The sequence below is a fragment of the Pseudophryne corroboree genome, chromosome 4, assembly GCF_028390025.1.
Source record: "Pseudophryne corroboree isolate aPseCor3 chromosome 4, aPseCor3.hap2, whole genome shotgun sequence".
In the NCBI taxonomy this organism is placed as follows: Eukaryota; Metazoa; Chordata; class Amphibia; order Anura; family Myobatrachidae; genus Pseudophryne; species Pseudophryne corroboree.
Genome location: NC_086447.1, coordinates 86,928,058 through 86,948,862, shown reverse-complemented (window position 1 = coordinate 86,948,862; position 20,805 = coordinate 86,928,058). Strand labels below are relative to the sequence as shown.

Here is a 20,805-nt window from a genome sequence, read left to right as displayed (position 1 = left end):
GACTTCACTCGCACCGCTCGAGGAGTGATGAACTATAGATACATCTCTGCGCTTGCAAATTTGTTAGATAATATCACTGAAATGTATGATGACACGTTTAGGTACACTGGAAGAGAACTTCAAGCTTACAAAACAGAACTGGTACAGCATAGAATGGTTCTCAATTACCTCACAGCAGTGACAGGCGGATATTGTGTCACACTGGCAACACAATACGGCGTGAAATGTTGCACATATATTACGAATAGCACCGAGGATCCGGTCGAGGTCATAGACCAAAAGATGGACGATATTCTCCAACTGAAGTGGGAATTTCGCAAGAGACACAATCTCGCTCTTGCTGCTGTAGGTAATGAGCTGACTGGTTGGGTGTCATGGTTGAACCCGCGAAATTGGTTCTCCGGTTTAGGAGAGTGGGCTCAAGGAGTCATAATGGATGTTGGGAAGTTTCTCCTATGTATCTTAGGTGTTGTCATATCGATTGGTTTGATATTTAGATGCGGTCAGGCTTTAATGAAGTGCAAACATCGTACAAGGGTAATGAGTTTGAGGAGTGAGGAAACTGTAATTCCAATGGACTTGATTTATGACCCAACGGTAGAAACAATGATGTAATGAAAATGCGATTATACGGTCCGTTTCTTTCACCTGTTTTTCCGTTTTCTTCCAAGGTAAAAAGACCCACTTGGACGAGGAATTTGATGAGCCGATATACAGACAACAGATGGATTAAAGAAGAAGTACTGACAACCTTATACACAGATTTTGATGAACTATGCCATGGATCCCCAGTTTCCCTAGAAATTTTAAAATTACGCTAGCCCAACACTTTTGTAAATCCGTGGACATTGACAGCTTTTGCCCGCACCTTATGGGCAAAAGCACAAAGAAGACTGCATGCAACAGACACCGAACAAGACTTCAACCGACAAATGTACATTAACCTGACATAGAATACCACTGCATTTACCATAAGTGTTCTTTATCTTCATTTCTACAACCCTCAGGTAATGACACACATAGTCGATAGGGAATACAGGCACAGATATCAGCAATCACATACCTCCCCCATTCATGTATCATCAACTAAAATGTGCTCCCCCATTTTGTTACAACCACAGCCGAAAAGAGCTCGGTAGAGTTTGACAGCCCATCCACAGACCCTTAATACGGGATAAGAAGGAATTCAAATGTATACTTCGCAATACCTCGAAGCTTGATGTACCACACGCACGGCACGATGATACATGACCCCCCAAACATGGACTCATACACACATGCTTCTGCTATCTCACTAGGTCATACCCTCTTCACACCTTCTCCTCTCTCCTCCCTTACCCAACCATGGAAATGTATTAACCCCTGACATATATTTTTCTCCTTTTGAAATGTTTTAGAAGGTGGCAGTTATTATTGACTGCCAAAGGGTGGACTGTCAAAGTCAGAAAAATATCTCTATTCACACTGCCATATTTGCACCTCATTCAGGTCCGCGCTGCGCATGCGTACGCTCTCCCGTGAGTGCGCATACTCACAGTCGCGGGCACCCGCAGGCGCACGGTATGCGTATTTACGGTAGAGTTTATGTGATCGTAGCGTGCGACTCATTCGTTACATATTTTCACTATATAATGTATTTTGTAGATCATGGTCCCTTTGATAGATTCTGAAAGTTTAGTTAATATAGCATGTTCCTGAACAGAGAGATTCCTCTTTGTATTGTACGAAGGGTCTAACAGGGGTCATACAGTGGTGTTTGGTACCCATCGGAAGAGTATTTAAATAGCAATATTCCGGTGTTGGTTTGGAGCGGATTAATCGCTCGTGCGAATAGTTATGGACATAAGAAGTTTATGTCCATTTACTATTATTTGTTCTTATTTAATCATGCGGCGGGAAACCCAGTATCCCACCCACCTGAACAGTTGGAAGCAGTCACAGCCCACCTGTATGAATCAACCTATGACCTTTTGTTATAATGCGAAGCCGAATTCCTGTGTCCAATGAACAATGAGATTGTAGGGACCATTGAATTGTATTGTGTGTGGGGCATAAATAGGCAGGCCGACCATATCCAGTTCACTCTCTTCAACGGTTCTCATTGCTGATAATCGGGAGCTGGATATCGAGGCGCATGCGATCGTTTCCCCTTGTGCGTAAGTGTTTCTCCGCAATCATATTGATCTACTTGTTATTCTGAGCCAATCTCTCTCAATTTCTCTCTCTCTCTCTCCTTCTCTTTCTCTCTTATTTTCCCTTAAATAGTAATTGTATTGTATTGTATTTCCTGTGTAGTTATCTGGTTAGGTAGTCTATGTTATATTGTAGTGTATGACTTGTATTGTGTTTAATTCTTTTGCAAGTATATCATTCATAATATATATATTAGGCGTTGGACCCTGAGCACGGTATCTGTGTATTTCTTATATTGTTAAGTATTCTCAGAGCGTCGGTGACGCTCAAACAGCTTTAAAGGTTATAAGGTTATTCTATGTTGCATTTACACTCTATCATTACACTAAGGTTTTACTGTACAACACACTGTTTATGGTTTAGATATAAAGGTTTAATATTGTGAGCGTCAGCGCCGCTGGTGATCTCCTCGTGGTCCCGAGCGTCCGCTACGCTATAGCGAATCATTACGTTAGTCAACAGCCAATAACGTGCCTGCCTGTGATCTCTTGGCCGTGAGTGAACGTGACGCTTGAGCGTCTCGATCACGGCTAAGCGATTGTTACGCAACTAGCATACCCTTACGGTACTTCATACGTAGATAGCGTACAGTGTTCTTAGACCTCATAAAGGGTATTATATACGATAAATATTCAGCTTTATCACAAGTAACATGGCTTGGGAGCTGGCACCATGATCACATCAAACTCGCCTACTTTTGAAAACTAGTTTCAGGGAGCTTGTAGGTGAGGCGCGCTGTTGAGGGGGCGTGTCATGTTCCACCTCTGGGTTTATCTATTGCCGCTCAATATACTGCCCCCTGAAATAAATATACTGTCCCCTGAAGAAAATATACTGCTGCATGTAAAACATATGAAAGTCTAATATATGATTTATGCACAGGTTACAGTCCTGTCTATAGAACAGCTACTCATGCGTGAATGTGAATTTACTTTCAAAATGCTAAATAATAACAGCGAACAGCACATTGGATAGTGGGGACGCGGGGACAGCGTACGTAGTAACAGAGCAATCTGCCCCTGTCTCACTTATGTGTGTGGTAGAGAATGAATATAGGGGTAATTCAGAGCTGATCGCAGCAGCGAATTTGTTAGCAGTTGGACAGAACCATAGGGGGTCATTCCGAATTCATCGCACGTAGCAACTTTTTGCTGCTGGTGCGATCCACTAGACATTGCCTATGGGGGGAGTGTAAATCTGCATAGCCGGGATGCGATCACTTGTGCAGCCCTGCTATGCTAAAAAAGTTTCCTGTAAAGAAGACCAGGGTAAGAGTTATTTACCCTGTGCAATCGATCCAGCGATGCAAGTCCCGAAATTGACATCAGACATCCGCCCTCCAAACGCCTGGACACGCCTGCGTTGGACTCACCACTCCCAGGAAACGGTGAGTTGCCGCCCGGTTCCGCCTTCCTGCTGTCAATCTTCTTGCAGTCGCCACTGCGACCGCTTTCCTCGCTAGCGGCATCGCTGCCTGGCGACGGACGTCGCCGGGCAATGACGCACCTGTGCAATGAGGCCGCTGCGCATGCACAGTTCTGACCCAATCGCACGGCTGCGAGGAAGCGCAGCGTATGATCGGGTTGGAATGACCCTCCATGTGCACTGCAGGTGTGACAGATATAACATGTGCAGAGAGAGTTAGATTTGGGTGGGTTATATTGTTTCTGTGCAGGGTAAATACTGGCTGCTTTATTTTTACACTGTAATTTAGATTTCAGTTTGAACACACCCTACCCAAATCTAACTCTCTCTGCACATGTTATATCTGCCTCCCCTGCAGTGCACATGGTTTTGCCCAACTGATAACAAATTTGCTGCTGCAATCTACTCTGAATTACCCCCTTTCAGGTGCGGTTGGATTAGCTATCACTTCCTTGGAAGCAGAAGTGATAGCGCTGTATGGTGATTCATGGCCTCTTCCCTCTCCTTAAACGGTGGTGACACTCCTCTGTTTTCACAAATGCAGACTTACACCCCCTCTCTGCCCCGAAACAGCATCAGACTGTCAATCAAAGACAGTTTGATGCAAGCTGTGTCCTATGCCGCAGGACCCATTGGCACACGTGCGGAACAGGTCCTGTGCATTTGCAAAAGTACTTTGCACCTATGGTCGCAGGTGAATGACCCCCATACTGTATCCCTAGACTGATAGTGAATGCACTAATGCAGCAATTACATGACAGCTGTAGAGAACTCTTCTGTGAGTTGTTCCTTTAAGCATAAGGAAAGTTGGATTGGGGGTACCGCACAGGACTAAGTAGTATTAAGAAGATAATACGTTGTTGAATTAAGTTTCTGAGAAAACCCACAGAATAGACTTTAGTCTAGCATTTATCACTATCTACCGGAGATGCACAACCTTTTGGGTAGATTCAATAGTGATTGTCAGTGGTGCTCCCATAGGTCAATGGACATATTTCAATACGGGGGTAATGTAAAGAGAAAAGAAATAACAGTAATGCAATGGTGTATAAATTAAAATGTAACTTTTAATAAAGGATTTTTTAATATAAACACACAGACAGGATAAAAAAAAAAATAGCTAAAAAAATAGCTAAGTTAGTCGTGAACCACAGAAAAATCTGTCTGTGAATTTATTGATGAAATCGTTATCTGTGAATTTATTGATGAAATCATTATCCATTAATTGCATGTATGCTACGCATATATCCAGGTTCATGCAGGATCAACCTTTTGCTTGTGTGGTACAAGAAATAACCTACAACATCTGGATTCCCTGGTGGTCTCCCAATCGAGTACTAACCAGGCCCAACACTGTATTGCTTCCAAGATCAGACGAGATTGGGCATATACAGTGTGGTGTGGTGTGGTAGTAGGTTGCATATAACCATAAGTTCAGGTGTCGCTGTTGTAAAGGATATAAAAAATGGTGGTAATCCGTGGTCCTAACTCCACTGATCAAAGCAATACCCTAATAAGGTTGCTAATATGACCGTCATTTCACCAGTTTGTAGCCCAATCTTAGGGGCATACAAGGGTTTAAATCATCTGATCAGTGCAAGTTTGAATTAAAAGCCTGTGTATTTATGGGCTTGAAAACACCAGTTTGAGATGTAAGACAGTAGTGTCTCTGTTAGTCAAATCTCCCTGTTGTGGGTATGAACACACTGTTTGAAAAACTGAGACTGTCACATTTTTCTGTATGACAGTAAACTGCCTGCACACTGCAGCACTGCCAGTGGCACAGGGCACAAACGTGCTGGTGAGTACAATGCAGCCCCTGTGCCATACTTACCTACTCTCCCGGAATGGGCGGGAGGCTCCCGAAAATCGAGTGACCCTCCCGGCCCCACGGAAGAGCAGGCAAGTCTCCCGATTTGCGGGGTCCCCCCCTGCCCGTCCGCCCACTTAGTGTGTAAAGTGGGCGGACCGGGCAGTCGATGACGCGATTCTTGGAGAATCGCGTCATCATAGCCACGCCCCCTTCAGTGTAATGCCGGTGATCGCGGCATTACAGAGCGGGGGCGTGGCTTAGAGGAGGCGTTGTCGTAACTCCGCCCTTGCTCCGCCCGCGTCCACCCTTTCTCCGCCCCCGTCCCGCCTCCGGACCACCCCCTCCTCTTCATCTAGCCTCCCCTGCCCGCCCTCTGAGCCGACCTGGCTGCTCTCTCCCGCAGAGAGCAGCCAGAATGTCGGCAACTCTGCCCTGTGCCCACCTAACATCACTCCAATGTGCAAGGTCGTGTCCGCTCCCTCCCCCGTGCGCTCCTCACCTGCCGCTCTCCCTGGTAACCGGGACTTCTCCACTCCTGCTCCTCCAGCTCCAGGGAGACTGGGATACCCCCCCCACCCCCCCCCAAACTCACTCTATGAGGTAAATTTACCAACGTGGGAAGTTTTTTTTAGAACTGGTGATGTTGCCCATAGCAACCAATCACATTCTATATAGTATCTTCTAGAAGCAGCTAGATAAATGTTAAGTAGAATCTGATTGGTTGCTATGAGCAACATCACCAGTTCTAAAAAAAACTCCCACCTTAGTGAATTTACTCCATTCTATCTATCTATCTATCTATCTATCTATCTATCTATCTATCTATCTATCTATCTATCTATCTATCTATCTATCTATCTCATGCAGTGAGTGACTAACATTGTTATTCATGGCTGAATTCACAATAGCTGCCAACCTGCCTGCTCCCTGTCCTATGTGCTCCTGCTGATTGGCTGACCAGAGTGTCTTTCACTTTGTCAGCCACCACCCCCAGCAGCAGCTGCAGCAAAGCACACACAGAACGAAGCCCAGTCAGTGACAATGGGGCAGATGTATTAACCTGGAGAAGGCATAAGGAAGTGATAAACCAGTGATATAACTGCAAGGTCATAAACGCACCAGCCAGTCAGCTCCATACTGTTAATTTGCATATTGGAGGTGATTGGCTGGTGCCTTTATCACCTTGCACTTATCACTGGTTTATCACTTCCTTATGCCTTCTCCAGGTTAATACATCTGCCGCAGTGTGTGTTTTACTGATGTGTATCAGTCTTTTAAGTTGTTATTTAGTATAAAACAGAGCAAAAAAAAAAAAAAACCATTGAAAAATTGAGAAAAACATCAGGGGAGAAATCTAGCGATGGTGAGGAAACATTGGATCCTCAACATTGCACGCTTAAACACCGAAAATTGGAACCATATATGCGATGGTTCTGATGAAACATCAAATTAATCTCATCCCTACTAGTGCAACTTATTTTTTTATTATATTCGATTGTGAACATTATCATTTATTGAGAATTAACACAGGAGAAAACAGGATTTTCATGGGCGTCATTAAACATTATTTAGTCAACTTTAACACTATGGGGGAAATGTACCAAACCATCTAAGGGGGCAGGTGGAGAAGTTGCACTTGGGAACCAATCAGCAGCGCAGTAAACTCGGCTTTATGGTGCCCTGTGCTGGCCATGCCTCCTGAGTATGTGATGTCATGATGAGGGGGCGGGGCCACCAGCCCCAGGGAAGAACAATGCTTTCCCCCAGAATGTTCCGCGGGGCTGTAAGAGCGACAGTGTGCATTTCTAGAGCAACCAAAGGATGCCCAGAGAGCCTGGCACTGATCACACACCCTAGTTACGGTCCTGCCCGTCAGCTTCTACCCATAGTTGCCTACCCTCCCTCATTCTGCAGGAGACTCCCTGAAACAGCAGCAATCTCCCTGTCTCCCTGAATAGACCAGCAATCTCCCTCATTGTACCTTACCCCCATTATGTAGCTGTTACATTCTTGGGGGGAACAATAAATCAGAGTATATCCATTCAAATGGGATCATCAGTGCCATTCCCTGCATTGGGTATAAGGCACAATGATCCCTATGGCCAGGGGTGTATCTTCCTATTGGCCAGGATGGCACTCGCCAGGGGGGCCAGGCAAGGAGGGGGCGCCGCCTGGCTGTGCCACCCGCGGCCAAAGGATAGAAAAGCAGTACTGTCAGACTGTACCTGGTGAGAGTCTGTTACTACTACAGTAACAGACTCTCACCAGGTACACAGCAATTGTTAGATATTGTTAAGATAATAAAAAAGTGTCAGTGTTTGGGAGAAGGGACTGTAGTACCTGGAAAACTACACCATTTTCATGTATGTTAGATGTAAGTAAGTAGAAAGTAAATGAAAACTTTAACTTGTTGAGTGTAATAAAGAAAATACATATCTTATCTATTTCAAGGCCATGTTCAAGGAAATGTATATCAGTTAATTGTATAATTGATCATTTTATCGTGAAAGTGATGGCACCCTGATGTTTTTTCTAACAGGAAGCACTTCTACCATCCAACTAATGGTGTTTGGTTAATGGCTGGGTCAATTTGAGGCTCATCTCACAGCATCTCATTAGCATTTCATTCAGGATGCAGTCAAGATGCCGGTGTTTGGCATCCCGGTGGTCGGAAAGCTGACGCCAGCATTCCGAAACTGCTCGGAATGCTGATGCTGGCATCCCAACATAGATAGCGATGCAGAATGCCAAAATCGGGATCGAGTTGGTGCCAAAGTCTCCACTGGCAAGCTAAATGGGAGGGTTAGGGTTAGGCTGCGAGGGTGGGAGGGTTAGGGTGCAGGGAGGGAGATTAGGAAGGGTGGGTTAGGGTTAGGCACCACTGAAGAAGCTTTTGGGAGGGGTGGGTTAAGGTCAGGCTGTGGGAAAGGTGGGTTAGGGGGGAGGGATGGTGTAACGTGAATACGAGACACTACTGTGCGGTGTAATGTGAATGAGGGACACTACTGTGTGGCATAATTTGAATTGTAAGTACTATTGTGTCCACGTCCTTCCTCACAAGACCATGCCCATTTTCCAATACTCACACCTTATTCCAAATGTGTGTAGGGAGGGCGCCAGCTCCCTGCTTTGCCAGGGGCGCTCGGACCCCTAGATACACCCCTGCCTATGGCTACATACATTTTAAATAAGGTTTTTCATGGCCACTTGCAGTATATGTGTATACAGTATACTAACTTTGGGGCTCAGTTAAGTTTGGATGTAAGCAATTTTCATGACACGCCTCACAGATGTAGCAGTACATGTCCACGCTGATAGGTGTTACTTTTACAATCTCCCTGAAATGTTTTTTTCAAAAGTAGGCAAGTATGCTTCTACCTATTATTTTATAGAATGTGCTTGATAAATGCTAGCTAGAATCTCATTGGTTGCTATGGGCAGCTTTTGCACTTTTTCAGTAGGCCTCCTCCTGTATTTTTACCTATACGTAAACATGGAAGTAAAAGACTCTTCAGTATAGTACAGTATACCAGGGACGTGCGGTGAGGTAAATGGCTCAGGAGGCACTGGCTAGTAACAGAGACAGCAATATATAAGCCCAAGGGTTCATGTGGGCTTTATACACAGGTGCAGGGGTATATACTGCTGGGAATGTGGTGGGTTTTGATCAGAGATGTGCGGAGAAGGTGGGGGGGGGGGGGGGGGCACTGCCTCTCCTACCATAGACTTTTTGCTCCAGAGTCTTGACTATAAAAATGATTAGAATAATACAAAGATATTTCTAGTATAATCTTTGTATTTTTCATATACTTTATATGGTCACAATATATACAAATATATGTTAGTATGACAGGAAAGGCTCTGCTCCACTGCACGCCACTGCAGTATGTATGAATGAGGCCACTGGCGTATATATAATGGTGGCAGTGTGTGTGGTGCACTCGGGCCCCCAGGGTCTTGGGGTCCAACACCGCACACCTTGCACCAGGGCCGGATTAAGGGTCTCATGGGCCTGGAGCTGAAAATGTTTAAGGGCCTATTGTGAGAAGTGGAGGAGGTGAGGCCAATGCCGTGTAGGCATCTAGACCCTGTACACTATCAGTCCCAATGTCTCCCTAAATATATAAAACTGCAAAAATTGCATCATTTTGTATGAAAAATAGAAATGCAATTTTAATAATCCTGATTTATGGCCGACCGTGTTGCCAGCTGATGGTTGGTTATCATCATGCTGTCATGAGGATGGGCCTATTTTTATGTGGAGCCCTGGTGCTGTAGCTCCATCCGCCCCATTGTTAATCTGGCTCTGCCTTGCACTCATTTTTCTTCAATACTTGCCCTCTGGAGTCCTACGTCGACAGCAGCCGTAGCGCTGTAGAAATTATTTTGCGCATGCCCAGTAGGAAAATCACTGGAAAAATGGCCACCACGCCATTTTCCCAGAGACCTGCATATGCGCACTAGACTCTGGGACAGCACTAGCACGAGACTCAACAGCACTGCCGGCTAGACAGCAGGTGGCCCAGAAGGAGACTGCACATGGGCCTAGGTGTAGTTGCCATCGATGGTTACCATTGATGGCGATATGTAAAGCAACCATCGATGGCTGCCAACTATGCAGTGGATAACCATCAATGGTTCCCACTGTCGACGGTCATCTCTGTTTTTTCACGACTACCCATTGGCCAATCAGAACACAGGGGCGGGGCTTCACATGTGGCAGGGGCGGAGCTGTGCTCCATGTCAGGGAACCACATTAAAAAAATAAACGTATTTGGTTATACCTTTCCATCGATGGCGGGAAACCATCTGGTTCTCCCCCATCGATGCAAAAAGTATTCTACATCGGCCATAAACCATCGATGATTTTGAATCATCGATCATCCCTACATGGGCTTCCTCCTCTCTTAAAATACTCCTGATTCAGGCCATAGTATAGTATACAAATTATAGTCAGCAAAAAGCATACAAGGGTTGAGAGGTAGGGTTCTGCACTAAGTGCTGTAGTACTGTAGGTTGTTTTTTGGGTTTTTTTATTGAGCGTATTTCATTTATTTAACATTCACAGTAATACAGCTGCATAGTAATGAGGTGTTTTTCCTAGTGGGAGACAAATATTGCAGCATTAATGTGAGCTGTGGTGTTTCCTGGGATGTGACAAAAGCTGGTGTGTCAGCCACTGTGTCCTGTCCTCTGGGGAAATCTGGATTTCTGACCCGCCATTGCCCAGCAGATGGAGTGTGGCTGCCTGTACAAGATAATTGCATCAGTCCGGTCCTGCAAGCGGCACTGATGTCTGTACAGGTAACATACTGTAGTCATCACTGGTCAGTATGCATTACTGTTACTTCTCATGAAGGGCTTAAATCTGTCCTCGTTTGTTAAATAATCTCAACAGAAGCCAAAGATTTTTATATACAGAACATTTTATTATTGGTCTGTCAGCCGCTATAGAAGATTAATAGTATGGTAAAATAAACGACTTGGTTTTACATTTTTTAATATCACAAACTGACTTCATTGTATATCACTTTTATTTACAAGTTTGCAACATTTAAAGGATCACTAGTCCCAAAATATAAATCGGCCCAATATGAAGAAATCTTTTAACATTCACAAACTTATATATAAAAATATCCGTACCTTGGGCCTGGATCACAATACACGTTCCAACCGCAAAAACTAGGAAAAGGATGTGGATGCGTATGCAGGGCCCGTCCTGTGAATTCACCCATTTTTTCTGCGGCGCCCCGCAGAAAATGCCATAGCCTCTGACACCGGCTGCGATCACTTAAATGGCGGCGTGCCTCCTACGGACGCAGCCAAGCTACCCTATTTTTAGCAATCGTGCTGAAATTACGGTGCGTCCGCAATTTCATCGTGGTCAGGGGGGCTTTTGTTAGCATGCTGGGCGTCCTTGAGCTTGCAATCCTTACTGAATCGGGTCCCTTGTCAAAACACAGAGTACAAGCTATTATTCTCCAGTTCTGTACTATCCGTTGTTTATATAACGCAGACAAATCACATTACAGAGACTATTAGTTATTCACATCAGTCCCTGCCCCCAAAGCAAGATTAAGGGCCACATTGTAATGTGGGCAAGTACACCCCTAGACTATCATCCCCAATGTCTCCCTAAATACAACAGAAAATGTAGATCATTTTGTGAGAAAACTAAAACTAGAAATACAATTTTAATACTTGTGCTTTATTGGCCAACTGTGTCATGATGATGGGCCTATTTTTATGCGGTGGCCTGGAGCTGGACAGTAGCTCTGTTCTCCCCAATGTTAATATGCCCTTCCTGTCCTAGTGCATTTTACAATTGTACATTCTCTAGACAGTGGTGCCGGGAGAGGAGGGGAGAGGGTACAAATTACCCAGGCCCAGGTCTGATGGAGGGGCCCAGTAGGGGCCCAGGCCCCCTCCCCCTTACCTGGTAGCAGCAGCTGCAGCTCCTCTCCTCAGCCCAGAACATGCTGCTGTGTACTGGGCTGCAGTGTGGACATGGAGGTGCTTAAAATACTATTTAATTATTTTTTTCAGTTTTTTTCCCCTAAGGGTACACACCTCCTGTGATTAGGCCACGCCCCTTGAAAAGTACCTGGGCCCAGCCTGGCTCTCGATTGCCCTGTCTCTAGACACAAACACACTAGGGCAAGGGACAGTGACAACTTATTCATTGGGGAGTTAGAATTACAATCCACTGAACATGTGCGGAATCTTGGCGTTCTGGATAGTGGCCAGACACTTAAACATCAGATATCAGCCACAATCAAATCCTCATTCTTTCACCTGGGGAACATAGCAAGATCAACCACTTAATTCCCTCTGAAGATTTGCCTAAAGTCAACATGCATTTGAATAATTTCAATTAGACTACTGTAATGCCCTCTACCTGGGTCTCCCTGCAAAAGAATTGCACCGCTTACAGCTGGTACAAAACACAGCTGCCAGGCTATTTACCAACCAGTCCCGTTCCAGCCATATAACACCCATCCTCTACTCCCTTCACTGGCTGCCTGTAAGATGGCGAATCATCTTCAAGATTGGCTTACTGAGTTTCAAGGCATTACATGACCAGGGCCCAAGGTACCTGAAGCAGCTTCTGATTCCACCACTCTAGAATCCTTCAAATGCAGACTCAAGACTTTCCTGTTCACTCACGCATGTCACTGATGTCCCTTTAGTATCTCCATGCTCTCTGTAATTTATGAAAAGCTTTCTGCACTTCATTGTTCCTGTGCTGTATTAGGGGGTGATTCCGAGTTGTTAGCTCGCTAGCTGCTTTTAGCAGCATTGCACACGCTAGGCCTCCACCCTCTGGGAGTGTATCTTAGCTTAGCAGAATTGCGAACGAAAGATTAGCAGAATTGCGAATAGAAAATTCTTAGCAGTTTCTGAGTAGCTCGAGACTTACTCCTACACTGCAATCAGCTCAGCCCGTTTCGTTCCTGGTTTGACATCACAAACACGCCCTGCGTTCGGACAGCCACTCCACCGTTTCTCCAGACACTCCTGCGTTTTATCCTGGCACGCCTGCTTTTTTTTCCACACACTCCCAGAAAACGGTCAGTTTCAGCCAAGAAACACCCACTTCCTGTCAATCCCACTCCGATCACATCAATGATGAAAATTCTTAGTTCGGACGTGAGTAAATCTACTAAGTTTTGTGCTAAAATACTTAGCGCATGTGCACTGCGTACCATGCGCATTTTCGCCTTAATCGCTCCGTTGCGAAAATCAGCAACGAGCGAACAACTCGGAATGACCCCCCTATGTTCATTCTATCTGTCTGTTAAGCACCTTGAGTCCTATTGAGAAATAGCACTATACAAATAAAATTATTATAATTATTATTATTTATTACACCACACAGGTATTGGAAAACGGGCTGGGGATCCCTCAGTTAGAAGTTCCCCAATTAATCCAGCAGATTTCAATCACAAATGGGACATTTATAAACAACACGGCAGAAGTATCAGCGCTGGTCACCATATTGGAAACCATCTCCACAGTAACCACGGCTGTTAACAGTACATTTGGTGTAGACGTTGTTACCGTAAGTTCCCTGAGTTTTCTCATTTGCCTTTAGGGAGTAACAGAAAGATTTTGGTGCTGCTATAGAATTGAACCCATCTCAGTATGTGGCGCGCATCACGCATGTTTCAGCATACCCTGGAGTGAGGGCGTGGCAACGGAATTGCGGGCGGGGCAGAGTTGGCCAAAAGCCCAAATATGCTGTTTTTAGATGTATATTTTGCTCCAAAGATTGGTCTGGCAGTACTGGGCATTGATGGTGATGACAGGTGTCACTCGTAGCATACAGATCAAGGCGATCTGCTTGTAGATGCGCAATACTAACAAATTCCAGAGCGCAAACTGCTAGAGATGTGCACGGAACCCCATGTTTTGGTTTTGGTTTTAATTCATCATTGTGGGACGGTTTTTGGGCAAAACCACCCTCAAGTGTTTTGGTTCGGATTTGGATTACTGTATACAATCGATAAAAAAAATTGATAATCATTCATAAAAAATCAATAACAACAGATAAAATCATGAAATTTTTGCAATCCAAAAAACAAAGGGCCTAATTCAGACTTGATCGCTCCTCTGTGTTTTTGCAGAGGGCTGTGATCAGATAGCTGCCACCCATAGAGAGTGAAAACCCGCCCCGTGTAAGTGTGCGAATGCATGTGTACGGTGTGCGAAAATTCCGCCAGACAGCGGACAGATGCAAATCTGTTCGCAACTCAGTCACCATCGAATGATTTTTCCAGTCTGTGCAGTGTGTGCTGTTCGGGTCTGGAGCTGGCGTCACACACCCTCCCAGAAAACGCTTGGGAACGCCTGCGTTTTCCCTGACACTCCCAGAAAACAGCCAGTTACCACCCACAAATGTCCGCTTCCTGTCAATTACCTTGCGAACGCCCGTGCAATAGAAATTTTCGCACCATCCTGTCGCTGTTTAGTGACACGCCGGCGCATTGCGGTGCAGACACATGCGCAGTCATACGATAATCGACCGCTGTGTGATTTTGCACAACAGCGATCAGGTCTGAATCGGGCCCAAAATTTGGATTTAAAATGCAAATTCTGAACCACAGGAAGATTTGAACCAGGACTCGAACTTGATTTGGTTCTGATCCACAAAATTCGTGTGGATTCGGATTTCTGGAGATCCAAGCGGCACATCGTAAAATAGACATTAATTTTCCTGCAAGCAATGCGAAGCACAGCCGGTTTGTACTCCAGTCCGCATTACCCTCTTTATCTCTGGTTTATTTCCGTTTTTATATAGTTAGCATTTATGTTCGTATTATGCCAAAAATGTGAACTATAATGAATTTGCATCTATCCATAATGATGTACCCCCTGCGGAAGGGTCATTTACTACTTTTAAAAAATGGATATTATGCCTACAGGGGGGAGAATGAGAACGGACATGCCAGTAACAGAGAAAAGTCAAAGTGTGTATTCTGTTACGGAATTTTCTATTGTCACAATTGTACATTTTTATGTTGTTAAAATCGGCCCATACCGAGTTCGTCAGCGCAAAAACTGGGATGCAGCGTTCTTAAGAAACGACGAGGGGCTGTATTTACTAAAGGCAGCTTTGCCTGCGGAATTTAAAACAATGATAATATTAAATGCAAAATCAGGCATGTTTTGCACTGATTATTATATTTACACGGAGGTCTCTGTCTGGTAGTTATAGACTATTGAGTTTAACAGCTATAATTGAAAGCTAATTAATTAACAGGTTGTTAAGGGTCCACATTTAAGAATACATTATAGAAAATAATATAACCAGCAGCAGCATCCTGTGTGTGTTTATGAAAAAGTAATCCTGTCTCTGCCGTGCCTCTCCACGTCCATCCCTGAGTCCCCAGCCTCATCCCCTCTGTCCCTCCACCTCCAGCCATCAGCTCATGACCCCTGTGTCTCTCAACCTCCCCCTTCTCCCCCTGTGATGTTCGCTGTGTTTCTACTCTGGTCCCTTTCTCTGACAGGATCAATCAATCAGATCTAGGGATGACCATCCTATGGATCCCTCTCCGTGTTAGTCCACAGGCTACAATGACAGGCAAATATCTCCATGTATAAGGTGTCTGACTGCAATGTGTGAGGTTGTGGGTTTGAGTACCAGGAATTACATTACTGGGTAATGTGTCTTTTAAGTAAGAGCCTGCCTATCTGCCCTGCCTCTGATACAACAGTAGAACATCAGACACAGCACTTGAATTAGAAGCAATTCACAGGCATGATCATCAGCACACTCCGGGACTGATACATGAGCACAGGCTGTACCTTCTGCTTGTGGGCAACATGCAAAAGTAGCCAGTATTTACCCTGCATGCAAAAAACAACAAAAACATTTTTTTCTCTTACGTCCTAGTGGATACTGGGGTCTTGTACTTTAGTACCATGGGGTATAGATCGGGTCCACTGGAGTCTGGCACTTTAAAACCTTTAGTGTGTGTATGTGTGTGCTGGCTCCTCCCCTCTATGCCCCTCCTACCAGACTCAGTTTAGAAAAATGTGCCCAAGGAGCAGGGTGCACTTTTCTGGAGCTCCAGAGATTTTTCTTTAATTTTAATTTAGTTTATTATTTTCAGGTAGCTCTGCTTGGCAAACAGACTGCCTGCTCCGTGGAATTTAGAGGGGGGACCGAACCAACCTCCTGAGGGTTACTGGTTCGTAATCCCAGCTGACAGGACACTGAGCTCCTGAGGTGCTGATCAGTCATCGTCAGTGTGTGTGCCCACACTAGCAGCTAGCCGCCACCCTCTAACAGATGCTGAAGACCTAGGTGTGGTGAGTATTACACCAGGGCCCCACGGTTAGTGGGTTCCTGGTACAGTTTGGCGGCATGTCACGCGGCGGTCACGGGCCCGGAGGTGCTGTGCCCGCTGCGGACAAACTAGCTCAGGGCTGTTGCCCCGCAATGCTCACTGTCTTTAAGGCTTTGTGTGGACTGTTTAATGCATTTCTCATGTGTTTTACTACTGTGGCCAGTATAATCTCTGAGAGGGACCGCGCGCCATTGCAAGGGGTGGGGCTTCCCAGAGCAGGACCAGCAGCGGGAAGGCGCCATTTCCTGCTGCTGCGGATCATCAAGGCTGCATGCACACTGCTCCTCCAGGACCCACGTAGTTACAGACTGTTGAAACTGGTACCAGGGGGTCATAGACAGGGGTGAGCATGCCAGCAGCAGCGCCACTGCACTTATATCACATACACTTATTTCCACACATTGTGCTGCTGTGTTCTCTGTGCTGGTGTCCGCTCCTCAGTTTCACTCAAGGGGCTGTCTAGGGTCTAACAATACAAGAAATAATGGGGAGCGTAACTTATCCTGCGCTTGTCTTTGTTTCAGAATGGCAACAATCAAACTCCCATATACTCAGTGTATGTTTTTTTGGAGCATGTAAAAAAATTAAGGGAGATAAATATAGTGAAGCACAATTTAATACATAAAAATTCATAGACAATATATAAAATTCATAGGTTAGTAAATAAATTATAGCAGCATAGTATACTACACAGTCCCCAATGGGAAAGACAGGTGGATAATTATCAAATTGTTCAGAACTGTAAAATACAGTTATTATCCAGCTTGCGGGTTTTTGTTAAAGGGGATCCCGATAATCCTCTATCGCCACACTGAGCTGGAACAGGATGGCAAAAACCTCCAATGCAATGTCCCGTGGTGCTGTGCGTTCACCGACGCGTTTCTACCCCAAACAGGGGTCTTTTTCAAGGTGCGTTGATAAGTACACTGCTGCTCCCGTACTGAAATTTAAACTTTCAACCAGCCAATAGGAACGTCACCCCCTCAGCTGGACCCTATACAACTAGATTCTATCAAGTCCAATGGTCCCTTGCGGTTGGTGACGTCCTAATGCAGTCTCTCATCCTCAGTCACGTGTCTACGTCCAGCATCTGCCCGTTACCATGATGACGATCGGGTTCCCTGATACTTCCAGGTCGCGGCAGCGTCCGTTCTATCTCACGGCACATCCAATAGGTTATTGGATGTGCCATGAGAAAGAACGTGTACTTATCAACACAACACACCTTGATAAAGACCCCTGTTTGGGGTAGAAACGCGTCGGTGAACGCACAGCACCACGGGACATTGCATTGGAGGTTTTTGCCATCCTGTTCCAGCTAAGCGTGGAGATAGAGGATTACCGGGATCCCCTTTAACAAAAACCCGCAAGCTGGATAAGAACTGTATTTTACAGTTCTGAACAATTTGATAATTATCCACCTGTCTTTCCCATTGGGGACTGTGTAGTATACTATGCTGCTATAATTTATTTACTAACCTATGAATTTTATATATTGTCTATGAATTTTTATGTATTAAATTGTGCTTCACTATATTTATCTCCCTTAATTTTTTTACATGCTCAAAAAAACATACACTGAGTATATGGGAGTTTGATTGTTGCCATTCTGAAACAAAGACAAGCGCAGGATAAGTTACGCTTTCCAGTATTTCTTGTATTGTTGCACCTTTGGTGAAGGGTGAGGGATCCTTCAGGAAAGTGTATTTCTTCCGGCTGCTATATTGCGCACAAGCACTTTCCTTATTATCCATTGCTCTCTAGGGTCTGTGTGGGGTGTTGGTCAGGGGGCTGCACTGTAGTTTCCTGTATAATGTCTGTGGACATGGCTCTGTGTGCTGCTTGTAATTCTACCCCGTCTTCAGTGGGGTCACTCATGTGCGAGCAATGTTCCTTATCTCCTCAGGGGCCCAGCTCACAGGCATCTGACTGGTTAGATAGCTTTAAGAGCATAATTCAGAATGTAAATTCTGAATTAGCTGCAGCTAAAAGAGAGAGACAGGTGTTAAAACTTGATTGTGTGGCTAAAGCAGCAGATTCCAAGACTTCTCAGCCCCATCTAATGGCCTCACATACTTTAAATGCTCACTGCCACAGGTTTTCCAGTCTGATTCTGATCAGCCAGATGTGGATGATGATGATATGGATGAGGACAGTTCTCTGTCCCCTGGGGTGGAGGCTCTCATTTTTGCTGTAAGAGAGGTCCTTCACATACCGGATCAGGAGGCAGAACCAGATGAGGAGTTATATTTTAATGTTAGACCCAAGAGTTCAGCTACCTTTCCGGTGTCTAAAGAGTTAAATTCCCTGGCCAGGGAGGCTTGGTTAAACCCTGATAAAAAAAAATTAAATTCCTCAGAGGTTTTTATCTACCTTTCCCCTTCCAGCTGAGGACAGGAAGGTCTGGGAAATCCTCCTGTCAGTCGATACATCTGTATCCAGACTGTCTAAGAAATTGGTACTGCCTGTTCCTGGGGCTATATCTCTGAATGAGCCAGCTGACCGTAAAATTGAGACAATACTCAAGGCAGCGCAACGCCTCACAATAGTTTGTGGGTGGATCTCCAGGGCTTTAGTAAAATGGTCTGATAATGTTATTGATGGTTTAGACTCTCTACCCCGGGATGAGGTCATTACTCTGCTGCAACATATTCAGGATGCTGCAAATTTTATGAGCAAGGCTATTAAACAGTTGTGTAAGATAAATGGCCGCACTACTGCGATGGCTGTCTCAGCATGAAGAGCTCTGTGGTTTCATCAATGGGTGGTGAACGCTGATTCCAAAAAGGTTGCAGAAAATCTTCCTTTTACAGGTGATGCCTTGTTTGGAGATGAATTAAATAAGTGGATCTCCCAAGTAACGGCTGGTAAGTCTACCTATCTGCCGTCGGCTGTGCCACCTGCTAGACGTTCTTACTCCGGACCCTCCTTGCAGTCCTTTTGTGTGGCAAGGTTTAGAGGCAGTGGCCGAGGGGGCTCCACCACTTCCATCTCGTGGTAAGTCCCGTAAACCTGCACCTGTTGTCTCCCTGGACCAGACCACCGGATCCCCTGCCGCTAAGCCTTCCACGTGACAGTTGGCCCCAGCGACAAGGCGACTTTCAGGCATGGGTTCCCTTCAACACTTTGCCCACGTGTGGGCAGAGTCCTGCCGGGATCTTAGTGTGAGGGACCTCATTTCCCACGGACACCAGTTGGAATTTCAAGCACTCCCTCCTCACAGGTTTTTCAAGTCGGGCTTACCAGCTTTACCCGCAGCAAAAGTTACTGTCAAGCTGCTTGGATTTCGGAAATCCGAAGTTGTGGCTTGAGACTCGGTGTCGGTAACTTTCAACAGGATAAGCCGGGCAGGCTGAGTAAAAGTCTTTTTCATACAGTAGGTCTCCTGTGAAGCTACTGCTGGAGCTGTAACTAGGAAATTCTGTAAAAGCGAATGGATCGGCAGAGCCCAGCTGCCCGAGCGCGAACACCTGGCAGGATCCGGGAGGCAGGTCAGCTGATGACCGGAATGAGCTGAGGGTTCAGGGAGCAAAGGTAACAGGAGGATCAGCTAATGTGCTGAAATGACTAGGAAATCCAGTGAATCAGAAGAATTCCAGGAACAGGATGCTACAGGAGCAAGGCTGTGAAGCACAGATTAACTAGCACACACAACGCTGTGTAAGAGACGTTGCACTGGCGATTTCTCACCCAGAAAGCCTCAGGTTTATACCTGCAGGCTGTTTCTCATTGGCTTTGCAAGTCACACTGGTCACTGGATGATTTGGGTCAGGTGACCCTTCCAAGATGCCCGCACCCATACTGCAACTCTGCAGCTGGAAGCTGCACTCACACATGCTGCTGCCTCTGCCCCCTGGCCTCCCAGACCTCCCAAGCTGAGACCAGAGCCAGCAGCCTGCACCCCTTCCGGAGGGACAATGCCAGAACATCCGGACAGGTAAGTACCGGGACTCCCGGGACCCGATCCACCGGACCGTGACAGTTACCTTGCAAGAGGCTATTCAAAAACTTTTGAAAACAGGGGTGGTAGTTCCTGTACCTCCTCCATTACGCAACAGGGGTTTTTACTCTAGTCTTTTTGTCATTCCCAAACCAGACGGTACGGTGCGCCCCATCTGCGGGCAGTGGTGTCCGCTCTGGAGGTAGGGTAGTTCCTGGTGTCTCTGGATGTCAAGGAGACTTACCTACACATTCCCATGTGGCCCCTTCATCAGGCTTACCTCAGGTTCGCCATTTTGGACGACCATTTTCAGTTTCAGGCCTTAACTTTGGATTATCCACTTCTCCGAGGGTCTTTACCAAGGTCATGGCGGAGATGATGCTGCAGCTGCGTAGGATGGGTGTGAAAGTAGTCCCCTATTTGGACGATCTCCTAATAAAGGCTGTGTCCAGGGAGCATCTACTGCACAGCATCGATCTGACTACTCACGGATCATGGGTGGATCCTAAATTTTCAGAAATCTCACATGGAACCGACCCAGCATCTTCAGTTCCTGGGTATGATACTGGATACGTTAT

General features: G+C 45.6%; 1 protein-coding gene across 1 annotated transcript in view; it reads left to right on the top strand.

The window, feature by feature from the left end:
* LOC134910843 (adhesion G-protein coupled receptor F1-like) overlaps nt 1-20,805 on the top strand; it is a 169,462-nt gene that overhangs the window by 127,819 nt on the left and 20,838 nt on the right. Inside the window, exons 13-14 of the mRNA XM_063919227.1 lie at nt 10,500-10,735; nt 13,311-13,493. Coding sequence (XP_063775297.1) covers nt 10,500-10,735; nt 13,311-13,493 — 419 coding nt within the window. The remainder of the gene's footprint in view (nt 1-10,499; nt 10,736-13,310; nt 13,494-20,805) is intronic.